The 25,971-nt window shown below is 36.1% G+C and overlaps 1 protein-coding gene across 1 annotated transcript in view; it reads right to left on the reverse strand.

Annotated features, from left to right (window-relative positions):
• DCLK1 (doublecortin like kinase 1) overlaps nt 1–25,971 on the reverse strand; it is a 404,307-nt gene that overhangs the window by 27,541 nt on the left and 350,795 nt on the right. The window contains 5 exon segments of the mRNA XM_049778893.1: nt 3,009–3,089; nt 5,271–5,367; nt 5,722–5,799; nt 8,026–8,159; nt 25,645–25,791. Coding sequence (XP_049634850.1) covers nt 3,009–3,089; nt 5,271–5,367; nt 5,722–5,799; nt 8,026–8,159; nt 25,645–25,791 — 537 coding nt within the window.

A 25,971-nucleotide genomic window follows, 5' to 3' on the forward strand; every position in this document is an offset into this window, starting at 1 on the left:
TTACTCCTAGCTATGCACTCAGAAATCGCTCCTGGCAAAAAAGAAATCGCTCCTGGCTTGGGGGACCATATGGGATGCTGGGGGACTGAACCATGGTCTGTCCTAGGCTACTGCACACAAGGCAATGCCCTACCACTTTTGCCACCGCTTTGGCCCCACCTGTCTATTTTTATATCCAAATCTGTATCTGCTTTGTCTTCTGGCAGTAGAAACCATTAACTTCTGCATAGTGGAATCTAGGTCATAAGGTGATGCATAATAAGTTATGTGTGCATTGACAAAATAGTCTTGGGAAGACCCTTTAACTAAGCAGCTTATAAATAGTCACTGCTATTATTATTTAAAATAGATACTAACCACTATAGAGAGATATTGGATTAAAGAATAGTAACTGTTCTAAAGAATTTTTCACACTGAAAGATCATTGGACATGAATTCAAATAGTAGCAGTACCAGCAGGAGCATCTGAGAGCTTTTTTTTCAAGCCTTAGAAATGTAAATCTGTATCTTTTTTTATTAACATAATTTTTATTTTGATCATAGTGGCTTACATATTGTTGACAATAATATTTTAGGTACATATTTACATAAAATCAGGGGGGATTCCCATCACCGGTTTGTCCTCCCTACTCCTCCGATTTTGTCCTACCTCCCATATCCTCTTGCCTCACCCCTAGGGCTGCTAGTATATGTGGTCCCCTCTGTACCTAGCCTATTACTTCGTAGTCTTGCACCTGTTTGGTCCTGATGCTTCCCTTATTTCCCCCTCTAATTGGGAGGCAGGACTAGGTAGTTCAAGTTATGTGGTTTTGTTTGAAGAGGAGAAAAGTAATAAACTGGGGTAAAAGTCTAATTCCGAAAATAAGCGGAATTCTTCTAGAGGCTCTCGTCATCAGTTTGAGAGACAAAGGAGAAAAAGAAAGTGAAACACTCCACCACTACAAAAAGAAGTGTCAAATATCCATTAAGGACTCCAACAATAACGCTAAGCACCAAAAAACAAAACAAAACAAACAAACAAACAAACAAACAAAAAACGCCATGGTCTTGAGATAAGAAACATGGCAGAGCACATAAAGAAAGAAAAGAAGGGGCCGGAGAGATAGCATGGAGGTAAGGCGTTTGCCTTTCATGCAGAAGGTCATCGGTTCGAATCCCGGCGCCCCATATGGTCCCTCGTGCCTGCCAGGAGCAATCTCCGAGCCTGGAGCCAGGAATAACCCCTGAGCACTGCCGGGTGTTACCCAAAAACCACACACACACACACACAAAAAAAAAAAAAAAAAGAAAAAGAAAAGAGAAGAAAAAAAGATAAGTATAAGTGGGGGCAACAACTTCAATAACCACACCAAAACAAAGAAATCAACCAAAAATAGATAGGCAAATAAAAATAATAATAATAGTACATGAAGATAAAAAATAATATATGAAAAATAAACAATGTTTTGTGCTTTTTGCTATTTTTTTTCCCTCCTGCCCAGGCACAGTAAATATTGGGGTCATTCGAAAAGGGATTCACATGGCCTAAGAGATAAGGGATTTCTCCGCCCTTGGAGTATATTGTCATGGGATCAACTATAGACTCTGTTCATGATCCTTTACTCTCCCGGTGGTGCTTTTGTGGTGTTTGGAAGACTTCTGCTCCGTCCTGGGTGATACAGTCAGACCTCTGTATCTAGAGATCTCAATATTTTCACAGTTCCAGGGGAGGGACTTATGATGAAGTCAGTCTTTGTGGTTCTATAAGTTCTGTTCCCTCAGTGTCATTTTAATCCATCTTCTGTGGTTGGTGGTCTTGGTCTTGGCACTAAACCTGGGATGGCACCTAGGATAACGCCTTTCCTTGTGTTTCCAGAAGCCCCATTCCGTTACAGTTGACTCTGCCAGACCTTTGGAACTGGGGATCATGGTTGTTGTGCAGGTCGTAGTTCAAACCCTAGACTAGGGCTTTTTTATTGGTCCCAAGATATATACAGTCTAGTCATGGTTCTAGCAGCCAGTCATCTGTAAATCGTGATCTTGGTTTTTGGATCTACCAACGGGTGACAAGTCTTCTGATTTTGTCTTATCGATGGCTGGTAAGGTAGGATAACCTGCTCTTAGGTCAAGTTGTTCCCATTTTACTCCTTGTGTAAATCTGTATCTTATGGGGATGAGATTCTCAAGTGGCTCATAAGCAAGTGGAACTTTTTGAAGTGCTACATTAGCTTGCCTTGCATGTGTCTGACCTTGGTTCTAACGCTGGAACTCTCTATTGTCCCATGAGTCCTGTCAAAAGTGATCCCCGAGGGCCCGGAGATATAGCACAGCGGTGTTTACCTTGCAAGCAGCCGATCCAGGACCTAAGGTGGTTGGTTCAAATCCCGGTGTCCCATATGGTCCCCTGTGTCTGCCAGGAGCTGTTTCTGAGCAGACAGCCAGGAGTAACCCCTGAGTGCCACCAGGTGTGGCCCAAAAACAAAAACAAAAACAAAAAGTGATCCCTGAGTGCAGAACTATAAGTAAATTCTGAGTATTTCCATGTGAGACACCAAAACTAAAACATACGTGTGTGTGTGTGTGTGTGTGTGTGTGTGTGTGTGTGTGTGTGTGTATACTACATTAGGACACACCATAGCTTACACAGAGAGCCTGGGGTCATCTGTATTTCTAGTAGAAATGATGAGAAAGTAATAGCAGAATCATAAATTTTTCCCTGCCTTATTAAGGATTATTTTTACCTAACGTAGATCACAGAAAATGGGCTGTGGGGTTACATGAGAGCTAGTAACTGAGTGCATTTCTCTGGTTGAGGGCGGTGCAGTTAAATACTTAACTGCTCTGTCTTAGGGTTCATTAGCACATTAGCACTGTCAAACTGGAGGCCCCATTGGGAAAGTATGAGGTCCTGAAACAATCTGGTACACTTGAGAGGGAAGGACAAAGGCAAATAATACCCAAACAGAATGTGGCAACATCATTATGAAACATGCAATTTGGAAAGTGACTTAAGGAAGGAAATCACTCACATTAACCCAGGGATGTTCAAGGACTTGCATAGCTGAAAATCGCTGATCAACATTGACCAAAAGCATCATGGTGATGAGCTCCTGTGAAAGAAAAGATTCAATTTTGGTCCATTCAAATCTCTAAGTTCTGTTTTAGTTTGGAAAAGTATTATGAAAACAATAAATCTTAATATATTAATTCAATAATTTTAAGATATAAATTTGACTTAGCTGTGGCTACCTAAATATAGCTGGTAGTTGACAAAAATCAATTTAATGAAAATATTTTTAGTAAATTTCTTTACAAGTTTAAGAATCAATATTCTTTTGTTTGCCTAAGATTATGCTCTTCAAAGACAGATTTCTTTATTACCTTATATACAAATCAGAGATAAATGTACATTTTCACCTTGGCAGCTGAAAGAAAAATGACATTTTCCTCTTACCTGCAAGATAGCATATTTAAGTTAAAAAAGATGAGAATGAGGAAAATAAATCTAGATTTGCCAAAAGTTAGTTGATATAGCAAAAAATAACCTACAGTAGCCAAAAAATATTAAGGAAATAAAAACAAACTTCAGTTATTTTCAGATCAATCAATATTAAAAGACCTACTAAAAAGTAAAGATTTAATGTTTCTGAAGTTAATGCAATTTCCACATAAAATCTAATTGATTGGTACCAAGGAAATACACTTTGGGCTCAAACAATGAGTTTGTCAAACGTTTGTCCACTTTGGATTAGATGTTTCCCTGTAACAAAATTAGGTAAGTGTCACCCAGTTTCTTAAAATTACAGACTCTGAGTATCACGTCTTTATGGCAAGATTGACTTCCATGGATGTAGAAATGTTGCCTTTATTTTATAACTTTGGCCAATAGTTAGTAAAGCAAGAAAAGTGTGAGATGCTCTTTGCCAGATGGTATGGGGCCCAAGAGATTATTTGCCACCAACTTAAAATCCTTCCGTTAGGGATGATGGCATTGAGAGTTGCAGCTCACAGGTGAAAACACCTCCATCAAAAGCCTTCCTCTTGTGTTATCCCATTTCTTTTCATTTTTTGGTGTCTTTCCTCCAATATGTCTCAAAATTCTTCATGTTTTTCTGGGCCCATCAACAAATATCTGTACAAATAAGGAAAAAGAGACTTGGGCCGAATAGTAGTCATTTTCTGCAAAAAGTGATTTTGTTGTTGTTGTTGTTTAATTTGTTTGTTTTTGAAGAAAATGCAAAAAACCTGAAAAGCATAGCTTTTAAATTGAGCACATATTCAGAACATAACAAAGAAAGAAATAAACATTGAATGCTCAAAGTATTAGTACTTGCTATCCATTTTTTTCAACAATAAAACTCAACACATGGAGATGCATTAATAGATCAACCTGATTTTTCTTTTTACCATTACCAGGTGAACTAATTTCTTGATATAAGATTTTTAGAATCTTATTGGTAGGTATTCCAGGTTAAAATTGTCTGCTTAATTCTTTTTTTGCTACTAAAATCTGACCAGCTTTCAAGGTGCAAGTTAAATCATAGCTTCATCATGACATTTTTCTTAATAATTTCAAGTCATCTCAATTTTACTCAATTTGATTAACTAGTCATTCAATTTACTGTCAATTTATTCATGAATTTAGTATGTACTGTACACTAGTTATGTATTTACTGGCTGCTATTTAGGCACTGATAATATATAGTAAAATAAACAAAAATCTTTGTTGTGATATTTACTTTCTAATGGGAGCTACATAAATAGGATGCAGTATTATATCTACTTATCTCTGTATTTAGGTGAATTATATAGGTAATTTAAGGCATAGCAGATTGTCAGAGACATAAAGTTTATAAAAAAAACTTGAAAAGATGAGGATGATAAGAATGAGGGAGGTAGAGTTATGATAGGCTTTAAGTAGAAACATGGTAATTTAGAAAAATTTCTCTGAGAAGGTGACATTAAAGAAAATCAAGTTTACTTATTTTAAAGATATTGTAGAGGTCAATGACTCAAGTAGATATACAAAGGACTGATGTTTGAATAGACAGGGTACAGAAGGGGGCTAAAGCATAGGAACCCATGTGGTAGCAGAAAAAATAATCTCAGGAAAATAGATACAATATAAGTTTCGATCACTGGGAATTGGTGATAGTCTTAGAAAATCTATGATCACAACAAAATATGTACAAGAATCACATTTATGGTATCACTAATCTCTATATACAATGATATGTAATTAATATTTCTATTAAAACATATGGACTATAAAGGAGATAATGGTTTCCTACCTTTGCAGAATCAGAAACATTATCCCAGTATGGAGAAGGAAAGTCCACTTGTCCCATCAAAATTTGATCAAAAAGCACCTCTTGGTCATCACTACTTCTATTTAGATGAATGAAAATAAGGGAAAAATAGCACCAAAACATCAGCTTAGAATATTACTCTACATTCTTATGCACTGAAACCCTTTCTTTCCCCATACATTTATAAAATGTGTTTTAAGACATTCAAAATATCAATAAGGAACTGTTTTGGTAAATCAAGAATGAATGAATTTTAAATTATATGAGATTAATCTAAATTAGCATGCAAAAACATAGAAAAATAACAGACACTAGGAGTAAAATTCTTGTATTATTTTCTCGCTGCAGGCTCCTTTGTGTAAGGAGACCAAATGAATCATTCAGAGAATTGAGAAATGCTTTGTTGGTGTGAATAAAAGATTGCTGCCCATACCCACGGAATGGAGGGAAACCACACAGTAGGATGTAAGTGATTACACCAGCTGCCCAGATGTCCACCTTGAGGCCGTATCTGGAAAAGTAAGTGATGTGAGAGTTAGCAAAAGCAGACCAGGACAAATTATGAAGCAAGGCAAAACAAAAAAACACAATAAAACAAAACAAAAAAAAACCCCACATGACTCCAAACATAAAACAAAATCAAACCAACAAAAATTTTTTTAAAAAGCCTGAAACTACAGGCTAGCTACAGTTAGGGAATTTAGGGAATCAAAGAAAAGAATAATCTGAAAAAGGGCTAAGCCACCAAAATGAAAGCCAAAGTCATACAGCACATGCTTCTGTCAAGATAACAGGAATAAAAGGGTTTCAACAAAAGGGAGTTATAGCAATCTTTTTTTGTTTTAGTTATAGCAATCTTAAAATAAGAATGGATCTTTGAATTATCATGCTCTGTAAGTTTAAAAATAATAATCACAAATAGGAATTTTTCAATCTATAAAATATGACATATTCTCTTATTTTGATTTCTGTAAGTCAATAGTAAAAGAAATATTGCCTATTTTAAGAAAATAAAAATCAAAGCTCAGGGAACTATAATTAAAATAATACTTTGCATCACAACTTTTTATTTCAAATGTGCATCATTATAAATCAATTCTATATAAACTATATTAAGTTCACCACTAAGAGTCTAATTCCATCCTTTACTATACAACCAAAGGATAATAACTTTGATTGAGATGACACAGTCAGTGGTAAAACTGGGCTCAAACCAAGAGCCCAACCAAGTCCTCTTTCCCCATACACACTCCCTCTGGCAGGATTCCAGAGGACTCACAGCACTCATGACTTTGCACTCTCTCTCTCTCTTTTTTTTTTTTTTTTTTTTGGTTTTTGGTTTTTGGGCCACACCTGGCGGTGCTCAGGGGTTACTCCTGGCTGTCTGCTCAGAAATAGCTCTTGGCAGGCACGGGGGACCATATGGAACACTGGGATTCGAACCAACCACCTTTGGTCCTGGATCGGCTGCTTGCAAGGCAAACGCCGTTGTGCTATCTCTCCGGGCCCACACTTTGCACTCTCTTAAGAGTTCTCAGGCATGGCTGGAGATATGGATGCAAAATTCACTCAAATTTGGTGAATAATGAATTTGTATTCCCTCACATCTCACTGTAGGCATATCCCTAGTTCCTTGTTTTATATATATATAAATATAATTATATAAATATATATATAATTATATAAAATATATAAATATATAAAAATATAAAAATATAAAAATTATATAAAAATATAATTATATATAAAATATATAAAATATATATATAAATAACTTATTTCCTACTGTCCCTAATGTGGGGATATGAGGTATATCATTAGCCAAGGGCTTGCCAATGGAAAGAAAAGTAGGACTGTGTCCTCTTGCTGCCCACTTTCTTCAATCCATCAGTTTTAAGTTATTGCTTCGGAACTCTTGTTATGAACCTTGGGAAGAAACATGGCTCTTTAAGAAAGTCTCTGATTCACAGAGATTTGAGTTCAAATGTTCACTTGGTTAGTCTCTAGTCATGAGCTTACATGATCTTTTCACTAGCAGAGTCTGAATTTACTGCTATATAAAATTGGAATCAGACCATTTACTTGGGAAGTAAGAATATGTAAAGGAAAGTTTAGGGCACTGCATATAGTAGTCCTTACTAAGAATAAGACTACACTGATTCCCCCTGCCCCACTCTTTCATTCTAGGATAGAGATTTTCATTCATCTGATACTGTTGCATACAGAATTCTGCAATTTCCTAGTGGCCCTCTGCTGCTTAAAGATATTTGTTCTCCACAAATAATCAACAATCACCTCACCAATAGCACCAAAATGGGACTGGAATTGGAGAACAAGGACAGCTGAAAGAAATAAACTCAGGAGACTGTAATCACCACAAAGCAAAGTCAGTTTCTTTTATCTCCAAAAGCAAGTTAATTACTGTTGCTATATGTTTCTCTGTTAGTTTGAACAATTTTTGCTCTGGAGCTAATAACTGCTGCTCTACCTTTAACAAAGACCAAATGGAAGCCTTAAACAAGATTGCAGTAATTGGTAACTTGATTGGTAAAACAGAGAAAATGGCTTCCACTTTAAAGTTGAAAAAAAAAGAAAAGAAAGAAAAAAGAAGAGTGAAATAAATCTGACAGCTAATTTGGACTAGATGGGGGAAGAACAGTGTGATTTCTCCTCTTCTTAAAGCAGGCTAATTCTTGTGTAAGCATAGCACCTCAATAAATACACAAGAAGCATTTACCCAGTCTCTGCAATGATTTCTGGAGCCACGTATGTGGGTGTGCCACACACTGTATATAGAGGACCATCTACAATAGTGGCCAGTCCAAAGTCACCAAGCTTTAGAGACTTGCTGCCATCTTGGTGTTCATATACCTAAAGTAAAAGTGAAAAAAGAAAGTCACCTTATAACCCAGAGTCCAAAAGTTCTTTCCTAAAGAAAGAACATAGTGTTTTTTGTGTAATAAATATATCATAAAGTTACAATTGAATAATTGTTCATATATATATATATATTAAGATTATCTTTCTTTACCACAGAATGAATAGCCAACAAACATAAATTCATTAAATATATGGTTGGATGTTCAACCATGAAGGACCCTGATAGTTAAAATGGTAATAAGGGGTTACATTCATTAAAATGATTCTACTTCATTGAAATGAAGTGAGATGGGCTGATGGTTTACATGAAATGTCTATTAAAGAGAAAAAATGTATGAGAAAAAGTTTGAAGAATACAGTGTTGGTGTGTGTGTGTTTGTGTGTGTGTGTGTGTGTGTGTGTGTGTGTGTGTGTAACTGCATAAAACTGGTAAAAACTTAAGATATTCTTCTGGTTCCCTGAACTGCATTGCATGTGTTCTGTAACTAAAATTGAACCACACAACAGAACAGCATTTAGAATACATGGGGAAGTACCTGCAATATATGAAAATAATGACCCATTTATATTATATTTAAGGAACATTTAAAATGGAGTTCTGAAGTAACTGAACAAAAATAAAGGGCTTACTAAAATACTCTATTTTAAGGGCTTCTTATTTCTAACAAGATCTATTTATGCTTTTTAATAAATTAAAAAAATATTAACATTTTATTTTGGCATTTTGGAAAGATTTATCAGGTGGAGAATCAGTGTTCTGTCCACTTTGCCTTATTAAGGCAGTAAAAATTTCTAGTCTTTCATCCAGCAAATCAAGAGAGATGCCTGTGATCATAGTCAACTATTTATACTCCTTTAATTCTAGACCCTGATTGAGCTAAGTGCTTTAAAAAGTATCCCAAACAAGTTTATTCTTCAAGGAAAGATCAAACAGCATTCTGAATTTTTATTATTTATTTTTATCCCCTCCATTGGAATCAGTAAGATAAGGAAAAAGTAACTATAATACAAGGCTTGTTATTTCCAGCCAAAGCAGTCAAAGCTTTCCATGTACATCAAAAATAATTCATTGAGCCTGCATGTTCTTCTGTTATCACTCGAGGATCATCTGTACTTGCTATAGCAATTTGAACCTCTTACACAGCAAGGCACATCTCCACACATCAGGAGTGCCACTACCGTTCACACATGACATCTGCCTGCCTATGGAAAACACAGAGATTAACTTCTCATTTCACTGCAGCATAAAGTGCAGATGTTTGGCTGGTCAAACTGCTATATCAGCAATGATCATTTGGATCGAAATGTTTTGGCAGCGGCAGGCAGTCAGATCCTTCTCTTTGGGCAGTCTGTGTCTTTTCTAGGCAGAAAATATTCTTGCACAGATTCACTGCATTTAGAACATGAACAGCTCTCCCAAAAGCTTTGGCCATGATCAAGTTTAAACCATTCTCTGGCAGCATCCAAAGGCTGTGGGATCAAGTGTTTTTGGGGTGTCAGGGAAAAGTTAGCCATATGGCTCTCACAGCTGTGGTTTTGCCAAGTTGTAATCTGCAGTTGACACAGTCCTCCCTGCTTTCCGGAAGCATGAACAAGTCTGAGTTAAAGACTCTGAGGCATCAGAAATGCAGACCTCAGGATCATGCCCCATCAAAAAATTCTCAGGCAAAAGAAATCCTTAAACTGCAAACTTAGCATGTCAACCTTTCTTATCTTCCAAATGGCAAGCAAATGTTTTTCATGAAAAAGAAATCTGAGATGGAAACATGGAGTAGAGCACCTAGCTTCTTTCCCACACAGAACAAAATTGACTACTTCCTTAATTTTGTTTTATTATCAAACTATTCCTAAAGAGTAAAAGAATCTTTCTTTTTGATGTTCTTTTCAGACCAAACATTTGTGGTGACTGTTTCGTGAGGTTGTGCAGGCTTCAGTTTAAATAACTTTAATTATGCAGGAGTCTTTGTGGTTTTATTTTCCCTAAGCATACTATGACATAGTATGACATACTAGTCATAATCACCTAACTTTTTTCCAAAGCTGGAAAAAAGATGTTGGCAGGTCTGATAATAAGTTACATTTTAGTTCTGAATATGACCGTATAATATGACAGACACAGGTTGCAAAGATCTTTTAGGCATCTCTCTTTTCATAGAAATTCCATCTAACATATAACAATGTGACCATTATGTTTAATATGGATGAGCAATGTAACTAAGCATTAGAAAGCTACTTAAAATAAGAATTGCCTCAAAGTAATACTTCTAAAATAAACCAACACATTTAAATAAAATACATAGAATCTATCCTTTAAGTTGTTCTTTTTATCTCTAAATAATATTTAATAATGTCTCTTATTTGGTTTTGAAAATATTATAGTAGAATTTTTATAAACAAATAGATTAAAATGATGCTTATAGAGAAAATACAAATTGAGAGACAAAGACCTAATTCACATAACTGGAAATATTTCAATTTCAATATTTCAATATGTTTTAATTTCAAGACGCTTTTTGTGTATTTTTTCCCCTCTATCTGCACTTTAAGGAAAGGAAAAAATATCCAAATAGGAGAGCCTTTCTGTGGATTTAACTTACAACCTAGGGTTCTCCATCAACTGCAACCTGAATTACGCTCACTCTTATCTCTTACCCAGCAATAACAGAGGGACATGAGTGAGGACATAAAAAATGTCACTAAAACTTCTGGAAAATCATAGATTGCTCAATATATCTATTTCAAACACAGACACACATGTATATGCACATAGATACACCTTTACAAAACCATCTTCTGAAAGCATTCTCCTGAAGAGAAACCACAGATTCATTTGATTTATTTTTATTTTTTAATAATTTTTTAATTTTAAACACTGTGATTATCAACATAATTGTAGTTGGGTGTTAGTCATAAAAAGAACACCCCCCCCCTTCATCAGAGCAACATTCCCACCACCAAATGGCTAAAGAAACTGTGATACACAGTCAACACAATGAAATCATGAGACTCAAACTTTAGTAACCAAACTTAAAAATGTACCTGTTATGATGGCAGGCTGGAGCAGGGGCAAGTTGGGATGGGATGGATTCTGGGAAAATTGGTGGAGGGGGTTATCACTAATGGTTGGATTGGTGTTAAAACATTGTATGTCTAAAAATTAATTATAAATAACTTTGTAAGTTTGCTTTAAATAAAAATATTTTAATAAAGGGAGAGTCTAACATTTAAAAAAAAGAAACTGTGGTACATATACACAACGAAATATTGCATAGCCGTCAGGAGAAATGAAGTCATGAAATTTTCCTATATATGGATGGACATGAAAACTATTATGCTGAGTGAAATAAATCAGAGGGAGAGAGAGACACACACACAGAATAATCTCACTTATCTATGGGTTTTAAGAAAAATAAAAGACATTATTTTAATAATGCCCAGAGTTGAGGGCCAGAAGGACCGGCTCACAATATGAAGCTCACCTCAAGGAGGGGTGAGTGTAGTTAGAACACTAACATCTACCATGACAATGTTAATGAGTGAGAAAAGTAGAATGCCTGTCTCAAAAAAATTCATTTCAAACAAAGATTTTAATTAGAATTTAGTCATCTGAAAAGCTTCTACCAAGTTCCCATGGCAAGAGACAAATACTTGGCTTACTTGTCATTCTGACTTGATTGTAATCCTGTGGCTTCACAGTCTGACTTGACCATCGGACAGAAAGGACATTATCAGGCTGCAAGTACAGGCTTGACAGCCTGATTCAGCAAACGGGGCTTTGGCATAAGGAGAACTTTGTGTTATAGCTGTATTTTAAAGCCTCCATGAAACATCACACACGTGAGGTGGGAGTATATTAATTGCCGAAGAGTAGTCACAACATGAGATATAATTTAATGCTCATCCTAGGCTTTTTAAATACTATAGATGTTTCCCCCATTTTAAACACCAAGGGACTATTAAAGAGATGGGGATTAGTGCAAATTACCAAGTATGTAGTGCTTTCACTGTTTTAACTAAGCAATAAAACTGTGTAATTGTACAACACTAATTGAATGCAGCTACACATAATTGTGGGCTGCCATATGTATCCTATTACCATAAAGACTGTCAGTATTTTGTAAGCTACTCTTATGATCATTGCAGATGGCTACAGTCAAAGAAGTTGTTCTCCAGGGTTTATTATATGGCTATAAAGACATCCCATGATTTGACAGGCTAAATGTGTTAAATGGCAACAATTATGAAAAAGGTTCCAATTAAAAGCTGAAGGCATATCCTACCAAGAATAGCTATAGTGAAAGGTCAAGTATGTAGGCTTTGGCACACTGGTATTTTCTGCAGGAGTTTTCTTTTTTTAAAAGAAGAGTTTGTTTCTGTTTCTTTGTTTATTTGGGATTTTGCAGTAGCATTAACTTGCTGAACAACAGTCCTTAAGGCATATGATTGATTTCTGTCAGATTAGAAGCTGAGATCATTTTGAAAACGGATTTGAAAAATTAAGAGTTAATATACAATCATAAGTGCTAGCTAGTGGCCATAAAATAATGTAAAAATTCATAGACAATTTGATATCCCAATTAGATGGTTTTTGAGATTCTCATAGGAAAGTAAGAGTTGGCTAATATAACAAATAGATAGAGCTGGAACAAACTTAATTTTCCATGTTGCTGTGAATTCAAGACAACCTTGCTGAAATGTTGACTAATTAGTCATGAGTAACTTCTGACATATTTTCATAGAGGAGTTCAGTAGGTGCTAAAAATTATTTCACCAAATAAACTTGGATAAGGTGGCATGAAATTGATAGTTCATGAATAAAAATCAATGTACATTTCAACAAATATTATAACCCTTTAAAGAGACATTAATTTTTATTCAGCTATCATATGTGATCTTTTTGTGCTTTCTAAGGAGAATAGACTAAATTTAAGCCTTTAATAAGCAAAGTACAACATTTATACAGGGAATTATTGTGTAAAATTCACTTTAAAAATTACCACATATTGTGCAAAAAACCCTATATATTATCAAACTTGAAAAAGTCTCTAAAAACTGCATTTTAAACCTATGTGTTAAATCTTTATAAAATAAACAATAAGATGAAGAGATACATTACACATTGTAAAAGAGATACAATAAACATTTGTAGAAAGCAGAAGGTTAACAATATTGGAAGAAATAGTGGGGAAAAAAGAGTTTTGCAAACTATCACTCTAGGAGGACTTGGGAAAACAGGGAAGTGTTCATAGATTATTCATGACTAGTTGAACATGAGATAGTCCTGGATAGTCATGCAACAGTTGCAGCAGCAGTGTGATACAGAAAATATGTGCACTGCAGTTTTTGTTAGCAAATGCCATACTAGGATTTTGCTAAATGATGTGAACTCTATGTCATTGCAATTTTTAAAAACTGGATTATTTTTATCAATTAATATCCAATATGTCACCATAGAAAAATGCGGAAAGACAGGTAATTATTAAGGGAAAGGGATTATATTCACCTATAATCTGACACCTAATAATTGTTGGCTGGAAGTAGGGACTTTCAAAATTTTCTTTCTCATCTCTGCTTTTGTTTTTCCACCAATAATATTCCCCAAGTGTTTTACAAAGTGAATAAACATGCAACTAATCCATAAGGTTCAATAATTGCTGGCTATTCCTTTGAATGGATGCACTATAACAATAACCCAATAACAACTACTACTGCTATTTATTTGTTTTATATTTTATTTTCTATTTTCTATTTATTATATATTATATATATTATATTTATTATATTTATTTTATATTCCCAGCAGCATGTTGAGGTCTTCAAACTTATTGTCACATCTGCTTTTTAACAATTCTTTTAAATGTTCTTATCAAAATTTTGTGGATGGGGAAATGGAGGGTCAGATATGTAAGTTCTCATAGTTACACAGCTATTAGGCAGCAGAGTTAGAACATATGCTTGGATATAACACGGTCCATGATTTTAACCAGTATGTTTTTTCAGTCTCTGTACCCATTATTTACCTAATCAATTCCCTAATAAAAATTAGTTCTAATGACTAAGGTAAATGTTGTAAGATATAAAAATATTCATCTATTTATATTTGGTTGCTCTTTTACATTCCTAGATGTGAAATAGTTTGATGTCAGGGTATACACACTTTTTAAAGCTTGAGTTAAGATGTGAAATACAGATTAACTGTCAAAAAGATTTGATCAAATTACTCTTGTCCCATAATATATTATTGGTAGCCTCATTAAGTTTACCATATATGTGTATATTACTGCCACTATTATTATATAATGTTGCTATTTGCTAAAATAATAAGTCTATCTTATTTTAATATTAAATAACTTATATGGAGACTTTAATGAAAGTGGAGTAGACACGGAACAACCAAGGATACATGCTTCACTTCCTGAGTTCTCTCTGATGGAGAAGAGCCCTGGAGAATTCTGAGTACAGAAATGGGTTATTATTAAACAAAGTAATCTTTTGGGCCTGAAGTGCAGAGATCCTTTCTATTTGGAGCATATACATGTCAAAGCTTGCCTATTCAATATTTAAATTTTTTAAAAGTAAACTTTTGAGTGAAGGTTGTTTGTTTTTCCTTCTAACTTTCTTCAAATTTTATCTAAATTCAGGGAGTACAATGACTTTCCCGTATACCTATTTAAAAGTGATCTTTTTCTAATTCGGCCATTTTCAATGACTACAAGCTATCTCCAAAGGTCATGAAATTATCAAACAGATGCATTTGTTAGAGAGTTTTTCCTTATGTCAAACTCTTATCTCTCATCCATGCTCTTTGTCCTTTTCACAGCCCTAAAGGTTTTTCTGTAAGCAGATTTTCTATATATTGTTTTACTTTGTTTGTGTGTTTTGGACCATGCCATGAAGTACTCAGGGGTTCTACCTGGTTCTGCAATCAGAAATCACTCCTAGTGAACTCGGGGACTGTAAAGGATGTTAAGGATAGAACCTAGTGAGCCACATGTAAGGCAAGTGTCCTACCTGTTGTACTATCTCTTTTACACATATCTCTGCTTACTCATGATTTAAATTGAGGTATTCTAGTTTACAATACTACTGGACATTTCTAGTTTTTATGAGAGCCACTGTGCTTACTCTCTCCTCCTCCAGGCTTCTGACAAGGCATGACCAATCCTCACACTGGAGGGCGGTGTGAACTGATCAAGGCACAGAACTCTTAGCAGTGACATTTTGAAAGAAAGGACTCCAAGGAGGACATGAAGCAGTCATGTCACAATGAACTTTTGGTCAATTTAGCTTGGTTAGGTCAAGTTTTCTTATTATGGTTTTGCTGCATATGATTAAAATAATTAAATTAAATTGAAATTAAAATGATTTAATCATTAAAATAATTAAAACCATTATACCATAGTCACTTAGTTTCAAGGGAGGTATGTTTTTTCTCTTGTTAAATATATCTAGTTAATTCTGGACCTTTGTATAGAGAGGAATTTTGGGATACCAATTTGGCCATCTGATAGACTATATCTTCATTTTGAGTCATGTTAGTGAAGAGCAGTGATAAATTCCTGTACTATTCTCTCCCTTCCAATACCCTCTTTTGTGTCATTCCCAGTTCATCCCCCAACACTCTGGAGGCTCACGCTCATAGCTCAGTGAATTTATTTAAACATACTTAACTGGCATTCTGTTTTTGGATGGTGGGGGTCATACCTGGTGGTGCTCAGGGATTCCTCCTGGCTCTTCATTCAGAAATTACTCCTGGTAGTCTTGGGGGACTATGTGGAATGCTGGGGATCTAACCCCAGTCAGCTTTATGCAAGGCAAATGACAACCACTATCACAACCTATCACTCAGGCCCTCAATTTCATTTCTATGTGGGATCTTTAGACACATTGAATCTGTTGTTCCTACTTTGACTAACAGCTGTCCAACCACCAGCAGAATTTATTTGGGGGGATTAAGGGTAATGAGATTAAACTAAAAGAATATCTAGGGTTTGATGAATTTGGCATTGGCTTGAACTGGAAATTAAGAACAGGGGCACAATGCACAATCTATCTTGATCACTTAAGAAAAATTAGGAAAGTTGTGTAAGGGCTGGTCAATTTAGTGAAATGAGTTATTCATGAAAATAAGTCCCTGGTTTGGATGAGCAGCACAAACAACTTTAACTTTAACAACAAATAACTTTTTTTAAGAAACTACCATTTCCCAGATAGCTGGGAAGTTTCAAAGGTAAAGTTTTATAATATAAAACAGAGATTTCAAGAAAACTAGATCATTATTTCTGGAATATAATAAAAAGTAACATTTTTGGTTCATAAATATTTATTTTCCTTGATTAGGACTTTTGCCTTGCACAAGGCTGACCTGGGATCAACCCAGGTTTGATCCCTAGCATTTCATATTGTCCCATGAGCCTGCCAGGAGAGATTTCTGAGGGCAAAGACAGGAGTAACCTTAGCTAAGTGCCACCAGGTGTGCTCAAAAACAAACAAAACATTATTTTTCTTAAAGGGTTGCTGACTACTTATATTTTTTATTATTTTATTTTAATTATTTTATTAAGGTTGCTAGGTCACTGCAGGGAAACAGGCCTCTACAGATATCAGGATGGTGTACCTTGCTGTAATAGATACAGCAGGCCATCTAGTGGTTACTCATGTAAACTGAAGGCGATTGATCTCGGTTTTCTTTGAACAATCTTTTACCACAGACTCACTACCTTCTACACACACACACACACACACACACACACACACACACACACACACACACACACACACACGCCTTACATGTACCATTCTTTCATGCATGTACTTTCCTCATTTAATGAAGTTTAGATGGAAATCAAAGCAAGTCTTAATGTAAAGGAGGTTAAAATAGTTATATGTTATCTATCATCATAAACTCCCTTTAAAAGAGATTCAGAGAAAATAAGTAAATTGTTTAAGATCATAAGACTGGCCCATGAAAGAATGAATCACGTGGTTTTGAATACATCTGAAATGTATCCTGAGTATGTGAATTTTGCTTCCATGTTTCTTTCTTATGTTAACATAAACATCAACAGAATGGAAAACTAACAAAGACATCAAATGCAGTATAGCATCCTAATTTGGCTAAATTTTTCTATTTTATTTGTTTTCATAAAACATTTTTAGTGTACTTGTTTCCTATTCTACATATTTTTATTTATTTGTCCTTGTAAAACTCAAAACTCACCAATGTTTGCCCCTGTCTTAAAGTAAGAATTTAGTATAGGTTCACTCTGAGGACTTCAAGGGAAACTTCTCCTGTGCCTGTCTGCCGGTGTTTCTGAATCCCTGAAGGTCTCCTCAGAAGCCTAGGGAATGCACCCCCAAAAAACTGTCAACTAGAGGCAGCAGAATAGCGTGGGGCTGCGCACTCTTTCTAACCAATGAACCCCACCACAACACACAGGAAAAACCACACTACAAGCGCGACAATGGAGAAACCTCGCAGGCAAACGCCATGCACAGAGAATGAAGATGAAAGCTCGGATGACCTAATAAATTCCAGCCACCTGATTAACCTCTTGGATAAGGAACTTAAAATAGCAATATGGAAGATGTTTGAAGAACTCAAAGAAAGTATAGATCGATCTGAACAGAACATAAAAACAGAAATCAGAAAACTCCAAACTGAAATAACAGATCTGAAAAACACAGTAGCTCAACTGAGAACCTCAATGGATGGCCTCACCAGCAGGGTATCAGCAGCTGAGGAGAGAATCAGAGTACTGGAAGATGTGATGTAGAAAAACTCAACACAACAGAAGAAATTGAAAAGAACCTTAAGACAAACGAACAGGCAACGGAAAAAGTACTCAAGGAATGCGAACAGATGAAAATAGAAGTCTTTAATAAACTCAACAGGAACAACATAAGAATCATTGGAGTCCCAGAGACACAGGTAAGATCTCCAGGAAGAATGAACTGTCAAAGACATCATCAAAGAAATACTCCCAGAGTTAAAGACTACATGCAATCAAATCTTGCATCCCGAAGAGTACCAGCTAAAAGAGACCCAAAGAAAAACACCCCAAGACACATCCTCCATACAGTGACAAATCCCACAGTTAGAGATAGAATACTGAAAGCAGCAAGATCAAAAAGGAAAATTACATTCAAAGGAGCATCCCTAAGACTTACAGCAGACGTGTCACAAGGAACTCTCAAGGCCAGAAGACAGTGGTGGGATATTGTGACAAGACTAAATGAAATGAATGCCTCACTGAGAATACTGCAACCAGCCCGACTCATGTTCAGGTTTGAAGGAAGAATACATAGCTTCATGGATAAACAACAGCTCAGATACTTCACAGATGATAAACCAGCCTTAAAGGAAAAACTGACAGGTGTACTCTAAGACAAGAGAGACCAACAAACACAGCAAACTTACATACAAAGATGACACTAAATCCTATGACAATCATCTCCCTCAATGTCAATGGACTAAATTCACCAATTAAAAGACACAGAGTGGCAAAATGGGTCAAAAAGATGAATCCAACCTTCTGCTGCCTATGAGAAACACATCTGAATAGTCAGAACAAACATAGACTCAAAATCAAAGGCTGGAGGAAAATCACCCAAGCAAACAACATCCTCAAAAAAGCTGGGGTGGTCATATTAATTTCTGATGACACCAACTTTATACTCAGAAAAGTGGTAAGGGACAAAGATGGACACTATGTACTAATCAAGAGATATGTGCAACAGGAAGAAATCAGATTATTAAACATATGCACCCAATGAGAGACCAGTACATTATCTAATACAATTACTGACAAATCTGAAAGAAGACATCAATAATAACACAATAATTGTGGGAGACTTCAACACGGCCCTATCAACACTTGATAGGTCAACCAGACTGAAACCCAACAAAAACATACTAGCCCTGAAAAGAGTAATGGAAGAAAGAGGACTAGTAGATATATATAGGACACTCCATTCCCAAAAACCTGGATACACATTCTTCTCCAATGTACATGGGTCATTCTCCAGGATAGACTACATGCTGACACATAAAACATACCTCCATAAAATCAAGAGGATAGAAATCTTGCAGGCTACCTTTGCTGACCACAAGGCTCTGAAATTAGATGTGAACTGCAAAGCCACACAGAAGAAAAACTTCAGTAATTGGAAATTAAACACCCTGCTACTGAACAAGCAGTGGGTCCGAGATGAAATAAAAAAGGAAATCAAAACTTTCCTGGAAACAAATGATAATGAAGACACAAACTGCCAGAATCTATGGGACACAGCAAAAGCGGTCCTGAGAAAAAAATTTATAGCTCTACAAGCACACATCAGGAAGGAAGAAGGGACATACCTGAATAACAATGACGCAGCTCAAAAAATTAGAAAATGACCACCAAAAGGAACCAAAAATAGGGAGACAGAAGGAAATAACAAAGCTGAAAGCAGAACTCAATGAAGTGAAAAATCAAAAAACAATCCGAAAGATCAACGAAAGCAGAAGTTGGTTCTTTGAAAAAATAAACAAGATTGATAGACTATTGGCAAAACTCACAGAGAGAGAGAGATAAATCTGATAACCCATATTAGAAATGTAAAGGGGGAGATCACGACAGATATTGCAGAGATCAAAAGGGTAATCAGAGACTACTTTAAGAAACTTTATGCTACTAAACATGAGAACCTAGAAGAAATAGAAAAATTCTTAGACACTTATAATCTTCCACAGTTAAGTAAGGAGGATGTAGCATTTCTAAAACCCCCATCACTACTGAGAAAATTGAAACTGTAATCAAACATTTGCCCAAAAAGAAAAGTCCAGGCCCAGATGGATTTCCTAATGAATTTTTTCAAATCTTTCAAGAAGACCTACCAATCCTAGCCAGGCTCTTCCATGAAATTGAAAAAATTGGAACACTCCCAAACAGCTTTTATAAAGCCAACATCACCTTGATACCAAAACCAGAGAGAAGCTGCCAAAAAAAAAATTACAGACCAATATTCCTAATAAATGCTGATGCAAAGATCTTCAACAAAATCCTGGCAAATAGGATCCAATGCATCATCAAGAAGATCATGCACTATGACCAAGTTGGTTTCATCCCAGGATTGAAAGGATGGTTTAACATCCGTAAACCTATCAACATCATACACAATATCAACAAGAAGAAAAATAAAAATCACATGATCATATCAATAGACACAGATAAATCATTTGATAAGGTCCAACACCCATTCTTGATCAAAACTCTCAGCAAGATGGGAATGGAAGAAACCTTTCTCAATCTAGTTGAAGCCATCTACCACAAGCCAGTGGCAAATATTATCCTCAATGGAGAAAAACTAAAAGCCTTTCCTCTAAATTCTGGTACAAGACAAGGCTGTCTGCTCTCACCACTCCTCTTCAACATAGTACTTGAAGTTCTTGCTATAGCGATCAGGAAAGAAAAAGATATCAAGGGAATTCAGATAGGAAAGGAAGAAGTCAAGCTCTCATTGTTTGCAGATGACATCATACTCTACTTAGAAAACCCTAAAGGCTCTAACAAAAAGCTTTTTAGAAACAATAGACTCATATAGCAAGGTGGCAGGCTACAAAATTAACAGACAGAAATCAATAGCCTTTTTATACACCAATAATATTAAGGAAAAAAAGGAAGTCAAGAAGGCAATCCATTCACAATAGTGCCACACAAACTCAAATATCTTGGAGTCAACTTGACCAAAGACGTGAAGGACCTATATAAAGCCCTGCTCCAAAAACTAAGAGAGGACACATGGAAATGGAAACACATACCCTGTTCATGGATTGGCAGGATTAACATCATTAAAATGGCAATACTCCCCAAAGCATTATACAGATTTAATGCGATCCCCTTAAAATACCCATGACATTCTTCAAAGAAGTGGATCAAACACTTATGAAGTTCATCTGGAACAATAAACACCCTCGAATAGCTAAAGCACTCCTAGGGAAAAGGAAAATGGGAGGCATTACTTTCCTCAACTTTAAACTGTACTACAAAGCAATAGTTATCAAAACAGCATGGTATTGGAATAAAGACAGACCCTCAGATCAGTGAAATAGGCTTGAGTTATCAGACATTGTTCCCCAGACATACGATTACCTAATTTTTGACAAAGGAACAAGTAATCCTAAGTAGAGCAGGGAAAACCTCTTCAACAAGTGGTGCTGGCAGAACTGGTTAGCAACTTGCAAAAAAGCGAACATAGACCTTGTTAAAGATCTTGTTATCAGACCTGATACTATAAGGTATATAGAACAACACATCGGTAAAACACTCCATGACATTGAGACTAAAGGCATCTTCAAGGAGGAAACTGTACTTTCCAAAAAAGTGGAAGCAGAGATCAACAGATGGGAATACATTAAACTGAGAAGCCTCTGCACCTTAAAAAAGATAGTGCCCAGGATATAAGAGTCACCCACCCAGTGGGAGAAACTATTCACCCAATACCCATCATATAAGGGGCTAATATCCAAAATATACAGGGCACTGACAGAACTTTAGAAGAAGACAACATCTAATCCCATCAAAAAATGGGGAGAAGAAATGAACAGATGCTTTGATAAAAAAAAGAAATACAAATGGCCAAAAGACACATGAAAAAATGCTCCTCATCACTAATCATCAGGGAGATGCAAATCAAAACAATGATGAGATATCACCTCACTCTACAGAGATTGGCGCACATCACAAAGAATGAGAACAATCAGTGCTGGTGGGGATGTGGAGAGAAAGGAACTCTTATCCACTGCTGGTGAGAATGCCGTCTAGTCCAACATCTATGGAAAGCGATATGAAGATTTCTCCAAAATCTGGAAATTGAGCACCCATTCAACCCAGCTATTCCACTCCTAGGGATATACCCTAAGAACACAAGAACACAATACAAAAACCCCTTCCTCACACCTATATTTATTGCAGCACTATTCACAATAGCCAGGCTCTGGAAACACCCAAGATGCCCTTCACCAGACAAATGGCTAAAGAAACTGTAGTATATATACACAATGGAATATTATGCAGCCGTCAGGAGAGATGAAGTCATGAAATTTTCCTATACATGAATGTACATGGAATCTATCATGCTGAGTGTAATAAGTCAGAGGGAGAGAGATAGATGCAGAGTAGTCTCACTCATCTATGGGTTTTAAGAAAAATAAAAGTCATTTTTGCAACAATCCTCAGAGACAATGAGAGGAGGGCTGGAACTTCCAGCTCACTTCATGAAGCTCACCACAAAAAGAGTGGTGAGTGCAGTTATAGAAATAACTACACAGAGAACTACCATAATCATGTGAATGAATGAGGGAACTGGAAAGCCTGTCTGGAGTACAGGTGAGGGTGGGGTGGGATGGAGGGAGATTTGGGACATTGGTGGTGGGAATGTTGCACTGGTGAAGGGGGTGTTCTTTACATGACTAAAACCTAATCACAATCATATATGTAATCAAGATGTTTAAATAAAGAAAAAAGTTTCAAAAAAAAGAATTTAGTATAGTACAAAAACAAAATCACTTTAGTTTTATATATATGTATATATAAAACTTTATTATGAATGATGCAATAGTGTGTGTGTGTGTGAGAGAGAGAAGGAAAAAGTAAAAGAGAAAATGTATATGTGTGGTGTTTGTGTATATGAGACATTCTTAAATTATACAGAAAGGAAAAGGGAGAGAACATTTTTCTTTCTGGTTAATTTAGAATATTTTCTAATGAGCACCATATTTAAAAAGTATCCTGCAAATTGCAATGTCAGTAAAAGTACACTGCTATAATCATTGTGGCACTTACAGAAATAGATCACACTTTAGTGAGACACCAGAGAATAATGACCACATTAACCAAACTCCAGAAGGGGGAAAGAAAATAAAACTTTCATTTTTAATCACTGAATTTGAGAGCTTAGAGAAGTTTTTAAACAAAGACCCAGTTTTAGGTTTGTTCCCAAGAGGCAATACTATTAATTCAGGATCTAGGAATAATGAATTCAGAGGAAAAAAAATTACAGCAGAAAATGGAAGCATCTATTCAGGACAGAATGTTGGCTATGCAGAGTTGGAATTTGAGGAGCAATTAAGTCAGAACTCCATTTGACCTCAACAGCCTTCAATAGCCAATGGCTATAGATGATTAAGATAATTGCAATGAACTACTTGCATGTGTACTTATTTCTTGCAAGACTTTTTTTCTGCTTGAATGTCAACTCTATGAAGTCATGGATCTTTCTTGTTCTTACCACATAGCAAGCATGCAATAAGATCATCTTCTTAAATCATAGATTCATGAAGTTCAATGGTTAAGTGCTTGGGTTTTTATTTGGTTGGTTGTTTGATTGAGGGGGGGCACACCTTGTGGTTCTCATGGGATACTCCTGGTTCTGCACTCAGGAATCACTCCTGGCAGTGCTTGGGAACTATAAGTGATGCCATTGATTGAATAGATTGGCTTAGTGTAAGGCAACGGGCAAAAACCATACCCTCTATTGTTATCATTCTAATATGGGCTTTACAAAAATATAAAAATAAAAAAGAAGAAAAAAGAAAAGGTACATCAAAACCAGGATGTGATTTTGATTCTTCCACTTACGACTGTTATGACCATGGGTAGATCTTTTTTACTTCAGTTGAAAGGGAGTTTCCTTTCCTGCAATAGAGTTTACCTACACAATTGTTGTGGGGATTAAGTGCAAAGACTTTAAAGCCCTTAGGACAGAGATATTTTTCTAAAACAGCACATCTTATCAGCCTTATCACATCTCTAGAGTGGAAGTTGAAGTACTCAAGTATTTCTTACTTTGAATACTCATTTACATCAGTAGGGGAGCTGGTTTCCACAAAGGTTTGTATCTTGTCACTAGTCACTTAATTCTGATTTAATAGGAATATTGCAATGAACTACTCAGAAAACTGCATTTTTAGGGGCTGGAGAGAAACAGCAGGTAAGGCACTTGTCTTAAACAATACCAACCTGGGTTTGATCTAGGATTCCATATGGCCCCTGAACAACTCCAGGAGTAATTCCTGAGTACAAAGTCAGGAAATTACCCTTAAGGATCACCAAATGTGGCCCCCAAATAAAACAAAACAAAAATAATGCATTTTAAACAGCCATATGGGAGTAATTTTGGTGCAGGAAGTCTTTGGATCATTCTTGGAAAAGAAGTGCTTTAGAAAAGATTCTATTTGTAGATTGCTGAAAAGATGGAGAAACTATAAATTGCATACATGAATCTCAGAGCTGGATAATGAAAACCAAAGAATGAGCATTGCTGAGGAGGAGGGGAGGATAGATTTCACTAAAATTCCAGCCTGAATAACCATTAAAATTTGTCCCTTTTACCAACTAGACCAGAGGATTCTCATGTGCTTGTATGGAGACTCTCAGTATTTCTCAGATCTTACATTTATGTAATACAAAACAAGTAATGGATAAGGGATAAGACTGTTGCTGATTTTAAAAATAACTCACTATTCTTTTTTTTTAAATAGAATACTTGGGGCCGGTGAGGTGGCACTAGAGGTAAGGTGTCTGCCTTGCAAGTGCTAGCCAAGGAAGGACCGCGGTTTGATCCCCAGGCATCCCATATGGTCCCCCCAAGCCAGGGGCAATCTCTGAGTGCTTAGCCAGGAGTAACCCCCAAGCATCAAACAGGTATGGCCCGAAATCCCCCCCCAAAATAAAATAGAATACTTGAGGTACACCAAGTGGGGTATCAAGCAAAGGAGGTACACATACAAAGTAGTCTTGTCAGAGCCCATCATTAATATTTTTTATGTTGAGTTGCTTGTGTCCTTAAAACTCATTCTATTTAAGGAGCTGGAGAAATAGTACAAAGGAGTAAGTTGCTTGCCTTGCATGCAGCTAAAGTAGGTAGGGTTCAATGCACAACAGTTCATATGATCATTGTCCTAGCACAACCAGGAGTGATGCCTAACCCCTGAACATTGCTGGGTATGGCCCCAGTGCAAGACTAAAGAAAAAACCCACCTCATTTTGCTTAATTCCTTTAGACTTTAAGTTATCTTATTGGGATATATATTTGAAAAACTCTAAGTTTTTTCTCTAAGAAAATTTAAGAGTTGCTTTCCCCCCAAGCAATAACTTTCTATATATAAACACTATAGATAAATTATAGAAGTATAAATCTATAAAGAAATGTATTAAGAAAAAGATAGATATATAAAGTATAAATGTTTACCACCTCCCCAATGTAGTTTTGGGGTGCTAACAAATCTAGTGGTCTTACTCAAATGCTAACCCTTACCCACCAAACGTAGAAGGCCAGTTTCCAGCCAGCTAATTGAAGATCAGCTGACAGCCAGTTTTTATGTTTTGTTTTTAAAGAAAAAAAAAAAAGAAAAACAGGACAGAAAAAAAGAGATCTGCCTTCCACTCATGATTGCTTGGAACACAAGATGCTCTGAAGTTGGAATTCCTCTTACCAGCAGGTTCTCTGGTTTGATGTCTCGGTGGACTATGTTCAAGCTGTGCAGGTATTTGATGGCACTGGCTAGGTTGTAGAGCATCCCGCTGGCATCTCGCTCGGTGTATTTGTTAGTGGACGTAATGGCATCAAAGAGGTCTCCTCCCTGAGAAAAGAACAGTGGGCAGATCAAGCCATTAACAGATGGACCACTGAGGCTGCCTGGGACCAACTGGCAAACTAGAAATAAAATAAAAAATAGACGTGGGAATCTTTGGGTTCCCTAGGTTTTTCCTGCTCTTTCCCTCTCAAAGGCCAAAGTAGTGATTGCTACTGATGTTTCTTC

This window comes from Suncus etruscus, chromosome 8, assembly GCF_024139225.1.
Source record: "Suncus etruscus isolate mSunEtr1 chromosome 8, mSunEtr1.pri.cur, whole genome shotgun sequence".
Taxonomy (NCBI): Eukaryota; Metazoa; Chordata; class Mammalia; order Eulipotyphla; family Soricidae; genus Suncus; species Suncus etruscus.